Source organism: Camellia sinensis, chromosome 9, assembly GCF_055761805.1.
Source record: "Camellia sinensis isolate YWXY chromosome 9, ASM5576180v1, whole genome shotgun sequence".
NCBI classification, from domain to species: Eukaryota; Viridiplantae; Streptophyta; class Magnoliopsida; order Ericales; family Theaceae; genus Camellia; species Camellia sinensis.
The window spans coordinates 93,956,537-93,965,053 of NC_138969.1; the positions used below are offsets into that span (position 1 = coordinate 93,956,537).

General features: G+C 38.1%; 2 protein-coding genes across 2 annotated transcripts; both read right to left on the reverse strand.

Annotated features, from left to right (window-relative positions):
* Nucleotides 1-3,754: 3,754 nt before the first annotated feature.
* Nucleotides 3,755-4,192, reverse strand: LOC145799623 (uncharacterized). Its single transcript, XM_082889225.1, has one exon. It carries the CDS (start codon nt 4,190-4,192, stop codon nt 3,755-3,757), a length of 438 nt encoding a protein of 145 aa, XP_082745351.1.
* A 452-nt stretch (nt 4,193-4,644) lies between these two features.
* Nucleotides 4,645-5,293, reverse strand: LOC145799624 (uncharacterized). Its single transcript, XM_082889226.1, has 2 exons — nt 4,833-5,293; nt 4,645-4,744 (listed from the first exon to the last, which is right to left on the reverse strand). Exons 1-2 carry the CDS (start codon nt 5,291-5,293, stop codon nt 4,645-4,647), a joined length of 561 nt encoding a protein of 186 aa, XP_082745352.1.
* Nucleotides 5,294-8,517: the final 3,224 nt, after the last annotated feature.

Sequence of the window (8,517 nt, forward strand, 5' to 3'; positions counted from 1 at the left end):
AGAGGGTTCTAGAGAGAGAGTCAAATTTTTGCTTCTTCCAAAATCTAAACCCCCTATAAGGGGGAGGGACCTCCCCTTATATAAGCAAAGCAAGGAGAAGCTTGCTTGAATCCCTCCCTACACGTGTAAGGAGTATGCATTCAGTGACCAACAGCTGGCACAGCTGGCACCAAAAATATCTACAAAAACATAAAAATGGCCATAGGCCACTTCAACTAGCCTACAGGCCACTTCAAGTGGCCTATAAGAGGGAAAAGTGGCCTACAGCAGTCAAAAGTGGCCGACAAGCCCTCCCCTCCCTTCAGGCAAGGGGTAACAGGGTATGGTCCAAAAACAAACCAAAAAGAAGAGAGCTAAGAGGCCCCAAGACAAGGCACTCAACCGAAAGCTCCCGAAACTAGCCTACCAGCCACTGCAAGTGGCCTACAAGAGGGAAAGTAGCCTACAGCTACAAAAAGTGGCCTGCAGGCCTCCCTCCAAGCAAAGGCACCAAGGCATGGTCCAAAAACAAACCAAGAAGAAGAGAGTTAAGAAGCTTCGAGACAAGGCGTTTAGCTGAGAACTCCAGAAACTCATAATGAGCACAAACATGCGCAATCATCGAGTGCACAAATGATGACACAAAGTCTTGAGGTCGGTCAAAAATGGGGTGTCTACACCTGTGTGAATAATTTAATATTTCAAATCTAAAATGATATAGCTTTTGATCTAAATGTCGATTTTTAATAAAATTAGAATTTTTAGAATACTCTCATCAAGATTTATCAGACAAGATCTATATTGGCTATGAAAATCTTTAAAAACAAAAATTTAAAATTAACAATGAAATTGACATAAAAGTAACATTTTACTCTATTTAACAGTAAAATGTTACTCTAATTCACAGTAACATTTTACTCTTATTCATAGTAAAATATTATTGACTACCAGAGTAACACTTTATTATCTTCTTGAATAAGGTATCAGTAATAAAAAGAAAATAGAATATGAACTAAATGAAACATTATGTCATGCCCCAAAATTTGGACAATTAAATATTAAATTAGGACTAAACCCCAATGAATATTCCATCATCCAAATCCTAGGGGTGAAACAAAATCTAAACATTCTCATCTCCATAAAGTTTAAGTAAATTTCCATACTCAAAAGATTACAAGGGATTAAAAAAAACTAACAAAACGCCAACCAAACCATCTACCATAATTTCATAACTATCCAATACCTCAAATATTAAAGTAACAACAACTAGTCAAAGCAACTTAAATAATGTAAAGTTGAAAAATAACCCACAATGTCAAAATGTCAAAATACTAAGGTCATAAAAAAATAATAAATACAATAAACTACTATCAATCCTAAGCTCAAGAAAACAAATAAAGTCCAATGACATGTCCAATAACTATAGTTATTTTTCGTCACCACGTAGTCCCAACTAATCCTGCAAAGGAAGCTCGGCTGCGCTCAAATAGAACGCACCCGAGATGCCAAGAGACAAAACGAATCAGTATACAAATATACTGGTATGAGTACAAATATTTGACACCCGCGTGTCCACCAGACACAAATAAAAGTACATTTAATTCTTGTTACGGGACAAGACAAGTAGTTCCACCCGTACAAGACGAAGAGGCAGTTTCCTGAGATACGGTGGCATCTAGTTTCTTACTCGTACACAACTAAATATAAATTGAGTATAAAATAAAAAAAATAAACATAAAAATATGGTGGGTCAACCCTGCATAAAAAAGTTAGTAAAACACACCATTCTGCAAAAAATAAAGTTAGTATAATTTAATCATAAGTAATTTGTAGAATAAGTATAAAAATGCACCGTTCATACTTAAGTAATTCGAACAGACTAAAACTCAAAGAACAAAAGTTGTACAAAATCAAATTTTATAAAAGGCAGCATGGACGAATTTAGTAGAAACTGAATAGGTCGAGAGAAAAACTTGATAGAAAAACCTAGGCGGAATTCAACCGAAAAAATCTGAAATTGAAAATGAAAAGAAATTGCCCTAAGATGATTTTTTGGAAAAAGTTCAAAACACAAAAAGTGCTCATAATAATGTTTTACTACAATCTTTGCGAAAACAATAAAAATGAGCTTGTTTCATTGGTTAAAATAACATCTAAAATATGCATTGGTAAAACGAACAAAAACTGTTGTAACCATGATAATCCGATTACAAGCTCTAATCGATGTTTTTAGTAAAAAGTTAAAACATGAAAGTTGTCTAGAATTACGTATCCATACCTTTGTCCAAACTTCATAATTTATCAAGGTTGTTTACTATTTTTCGAGATGTAATAATTAAATCAATTCAAACTATATCAATAAGTTCAAATTAATTTTTGTACCTTAACTCCACCACTTTGGTCCTTCACTTCCGACCTACACATATATCCCATGTGTCTCCCGTATACCTAACACCGCTCTGAAGTCAAACTTGCACAGGGATATTATCCCGAGTTTGACCCACACTCCCCAGATGGTTAGCATATACGTATGCACGTAAATCAAAGCACTCGTCTACTCTTGAGAACGAGGCAACAATATATATATATATATATATACATAATCTCTCATCTACTCATGAGAACAAACATAAAAATGCCAAGCCTAAGACATTCAAATAAATCTAATAATCCTCACCTTTTTTTTATACACTCTTTCGTACCAACACTCAAATAAAACAACAATCCATGGAGTCATGGTGGAGTGTAAGGAATTTATCTATGAGTTCTAAATTTATTTTAATTTCATATATCCATGAGTGTGATTACAATCATAAAATAAATACATATAAAAACCCTAAACCTTACATATACATCTAACCAAATAATGAAATCAATCCATCATTTACATGTAAATACAAAATCAAACCAACATCAAATAAATAAAAATAACGAATTAAACATAAACCAAGGGAAGTGAGTTTTGTACTCACAATTAGCTTTTTGAAAATCCAAGAAATATTTGAAGAATTAATGAAGCCATCAAAGCAAAACCGTAATCTTTTTTTTTCTTTCTCCTCTTTTCTTTTCGTCGTCTCTCTGTTCTCTCTCAATTTCTTTGATCTCACTCACTCACTCACTCTCTCTCTCTCTCTCTCACACATACACAGCTTTCTTTTTTTCTTTTCTTTTCTCTACTTCTCTTCTCGTGGTGGATGTTGCTGCTTTAAATTGTAGGGTTCCTTTATATATATATATATATATATAACCACAAAGGCTCTAAATTATTATCTTTTTATTTTATTTTATTTTTCTCTCTCTCTTTTTTTTTTTTTTTTGCCTCTTAATATTATAACCTAATCACTATTATATTATACAAATACATCATATATAAATATAAATATAAGATTAAATATATATATATATATATATAATACCTTTTTTTATATATAAGAAATATAAATATATAAATATTCAGATCAATTGTATATAATTAAAAAACACATTAAGTTAATTAAATATCACATTAAATTCTCATGTAGCCACGTAATTAATAAAGTCAAAAATAAAATAAAGTAATAATAATAAATAATGACTTACGAAAAATCAGGGTTACTACAATATATACACCTCAAAAGAATCTCGTCCTGAGATTCGATAGGAGAGAGTATTAAACAAAAAGCTCCAGGTGCATACGCCGAACTTTCTCTTCCAATTCCCAAGTGATATCATTCTCATCTTGGCGCCATTGCATTTTCACCAAGTTCACTTTCTTGCGCCAAAACTACTTTACATTTCAATCTAGAATAGTAACCGGGTGCACCACATACATTAGATCGTCACTAATTTGGAAAACTTCTGGTGATACTACTTGGGAAGGGTCTTGCACACACTTCCGCAATAAAGATGCATGGAACATGTTGTGAATCATAGCTAAAGCAGGTAGTAAGGCTAATTTGTAAACCACATTACCAATCCTCTCAGTGATCTCGTATGGTCGCACAAATCTAGGTGACAACTTTCCTTTATTTTTGAACCGAATAATATCCTTCATCGGTGAGACCTTCAAAAACACAAAATCTCCAACATTCAACTCAACCCCCTTACGTTTTCTATCAGCGTAACCCTTTTGACGAATCTGTGCAGTCGTAATACGTTCTCGACTAATGTTCACCTTCTCTATGGTCTCTTTCACCAACTCTGGCCCTAACAACGGCCTATCTCCTACCTCCATCCAACAAGCAGGTGATCGACATGGCCTTCCATACAAAGCCTCAAAAGGTGCCATCCCATTACTGGAGTGATAGCTATTATTATAAGCAAACTCCACCAATGGCAAGTGTTCTTCCAACTACCACCAAGATCAAGGACACAAGCTCTCAACATATTTTCCAAGATCTGATTTACCCGCTCAGTTTGCCCATCTATCTGCGGATGATAGACAGTGCTCAGGTCTAACTTAGCACCCAAAGCATACTGAAAACTCTCCCAAAACTCTGCTACAAACAACGAATCACGATCCGAAACTATAGAAACTCGTGCGCCATGAAGTCGTACTACCTCTCGAATATACAGCTTAGCTAGTTTTATCCGTAGTTCGATGAACACTGATTGGAATAAAATGAGCAGACTTGATGAGTCAATCGACTATCACCCAAATAGATTCATTGCCTCGCTTAGACCGCGTCAATCCATCCATGATGCCCATAGAGATGTACTCTCATTTCCAAGTAGGGATCTCGGGAGGCTGCAAAAGTCCAAACGGTCGTTGGTGTTTTGCCTTAACCTGTTGACACACATAGTATCGAGAAACATACTCTCCTACGTCCTTCTTCATACCTTCCCACCAAAACGTCATCTTCAGGTCATGATACATCTTTGTCCCACCAGGGTGAATAGTATATTGGGACCTATGGGCATCATCCATAATTTCTTTCCTCAATTCAATAATATTAGGAACACACAACCTACCCCTAAGGCGCAATCTCCCATCTGAGTCCACAGACCAATCAGTAGGACAATCCTCAATCAAATCCACTACAAGGTCATCGAGTTTGCTGACGAGGAACCCATCTAAATACTGTACCTGACGAACTTTACCCAGTAACGTCGGCTGCACAGTCAAACTACCAATGTATGCCCTCTCGACACTTTCTATTGGTTGAACACAATGCATCGAAATTATCTCCAAGGACTTCCATTCCTGAGTCATCAAAGAAGTTATAATCCCATGTTGTCGACTAAGTGCATCTACAACCACATTTCCTTTGCTTGGGTGGTAAAGGATCTCGAAATCATAACTACTGATGAATTCAATCCACCTATGTTGCCTCATGTTCAACTCTTTCTGAGAAAAAAGATATTTGAGGCTCTTGTGATCTGTGTACAACTCAAAGTGCTTCCCAAACAAGTAGTGTTGCGACACTTTCAACGTAAAAACAACTGCCGCCAGCTCTAAGTCATGAGTAGGGTATCGTCTCTCATGAGGTTTTAACTATTGTGAGGCATAAGATACAACCTTTTAATGCTGCATCAACACACATCCTAACCCACTTCCACTCGCATCAATAAACACTACTAACTTTTCCCCTTGTACTGGTATAGTTAACACCAGTGTTGTAGTCAACCACTGCTTTAGCTCCTGGAAAGCTCTCTCATAATCATCTGTCCATAAGAACTTCACATTCTTGCGGGTTAACTCGATCATAGGTGCCGCAATATTAGAAAAATTCTCTATAAATCTCTTGTAATAACCAGCTAGTCCTAAAAAAACTCCTTACCTTTGAAGGGTTTGTGGGTTGCTTCTATTCTTTGACCGCAACAACTTTCTCATGATCTACCGCTATCCCCTGATTGGACACAACATGTCCCAAAAACCGAACTTCTTTCTCCCAAAAGTAACACTTACTAAACTTAGCGTATAACTGTTCCTCCCTCAAAGTTTGCAATATAACTTTCAAGTGTTCTCTGTGTTCTTCCTCATTCTTAGAATACACCAAGATATCAGCTATGAAGATAATCACAAACTTATCTAGATACGATTGAAAAATTTTGTTCATTAAGTCCATGAAATAGGCAAGAGCATTTGTCAAAGCAAAAGGCATTATAGGAAATTCATACAACCCATACCGAGTTTGAAAAGCAATAAGCGGTATACTTTCCTCTGACATACTGATCTGATGGTAACCAGTTCTGAGATCAAACTGAGAGAATACAACTGCCCCCTTCAACTGATCAAACAAGTCATCAATTATAGGTAGCAGATACTTGTTCTTGATAGTCACCTTGCTCAGCTCTATGTAATCTATACACATGCGGAGAGTGCCATTTTTCTTTGAGACAAAGATTACAGGTGCTCCCCACGGGGAGTTACTTGAATGAATGAACCCTTTCTGAAGCATCTCTTCCAGCTGCTTCTTCATCTCCACAAGCTCTTTAGGTGCCATTCTGCATGCCGCCTTCGGTGTAGTTCCCGACACTAAGTCAATACGAAATTCTACTACCCGTCGAGGTGGAGGTCCAGGTATCTCCTTAAATACATCCTCAAACTCACATACCACATCTACCTCACTAATATCCTGCTTAGGGATTTCTACCGAGCACAGAAAACTCGTCATTACCGACTCTTCTCTATCGCTAGAAGTGTGGGTAAGTCGTGGCATACTGGGAATATCTATATTTACAGTCCTTCCAGCATAATCTAGAGTCACAAAGTGTTTTCGCAACCAATCCATACCCAAAATAATTACAAACCCCTCAAACCCTAAAACAATTAGGTCCACATACAAAACTCTGCCCGCAAAGTCAATCTCAAAATCTTTACACATCTCATAAAGAGTAACTGCCCATCCTAAAGGGGTCACAACACGAATAGGTCTAAATAAAGAGGTAGTTACAAGGTGTTCTCTTTTTACAAATTGTCTAGATATGAAAGAATGAGAGGCACTAGTATCAAAAAGTACTCTAATGGCTTCTTGAAAAAGATTAAAAGTACCTTGCACTTTGTTATTTCCTGGCATCACTACAAATGCCATGGCTGGAGCTGTCAGACCCTATCACGCTTGCTGTTTCTGAGGCCAATCCTTGACTACATGTCCCAACTGCTAACACCCAAAACACTTCCTATTGATCGGTTGAGGTGCTATTGCTCTGATAGGTGGGGTCCCTCTAATTGAGGTACAGGAGGACGATAACCCAAACTGTGGCACTTGCTGCCGCTGTCCTTGATAACTCTGTGGGCCCAGATCACACTGTTTTTGATAATAGTGCCCCTGAGACTGGAAATTGCCCTGAGGCCGGAAATTACCCTAAGGTCTGAAATTTCCCTAACTACCTTGTTGATGTGGCCTCTAAAACTGCTAACCCCTATGCCTTTGATCATAGGGTCGGTATTTGTTCCCATCATGCTGCTAGAAGTGACTCGCTCTGGAAGTCTCTCCGACCCTAGCCTTCTCTTCTTTAAACTGCTTCTCCTTTTCCTCATACGTCAGTGCCAAGTCAAGAACTCTATCAAACGGTTTAGCATCAAAGGGAATAAAGGACTTTGACAGGTAATGATTTAATTCCTTAATAAACTTCTTAGGCACTCCTGCGTGCTCTCAACCGAGCTACTGAGCACGATTTTTGCACCGATATAAATTATAAGTAAATTATACATCAGATGGGTAAGTATAGGTATCTAGTTGAGACCCCTGGTAGTATGACCGAATTTAGGAAAGATTACCATATTCCTGATGATATCTATCTGACGTTGACCAAAAAAGATGTTATTCCTTGGGAAAAAGAAGGCTACGTCCCTTTTACCCTTCAATCCATAATAGAAACCGGACTACGGTTTCCTGTCCAACCGTTGCTCTGTGAGTTTCTTAGGCAGACTAGATTATGCCCCACCCAACTGTCCACCAATACATATCGCATTATAATGGGAATAGCCGCACTGAACCACCAAACCGGACTAAACCTCGGCCTGGCCGAAATTTTCCATCAATACTCCATCGGCTCAAAAGATGCTGGGTGGGTCTATTACCTTAGGATTCGCCGTCGCCGAGAGAAGATAGTTAAACACACACTGGACAAAGATCTTAACGACGATGATTTTTTCTGGGTCTCTAGGAACTTTGAGGATTTTCAAGCCCAAATTCCTAGCCGACCTATAAATTGGAAAAAGGGAGAGCCCGGTAATTTAACTTCGGTCTTCTTCCTTGTATGTTATTTCGGTTTTTTTAGTCTATTAACCAAACTAACACTTCTCTTTTTGCAGATTTCGCCCACCTCCGTTCCCTATATAGCTATCCCAACCTTGCGATTTTGCGAGCCGCACTACGGTGTAAAGAAAGGAGTTGGGCCAAGCTTCTAAACTTTGAACCGACCTACCGATATAGCGGTCGTCGAAAGGCCCGAGTGACCGATTTCCTTCTAGAGGAAGCACCTGAACCGGACCCAAACTTGCCCGAAATACGACTTGTCCCACTAACAGCTGAAGAAGAGATGGCGAAGAAAAGCAGAGTGAGGGCCCTTCTGACCGCAACAACCAGGGCCGAAGTGCAACCATCCTTAGAA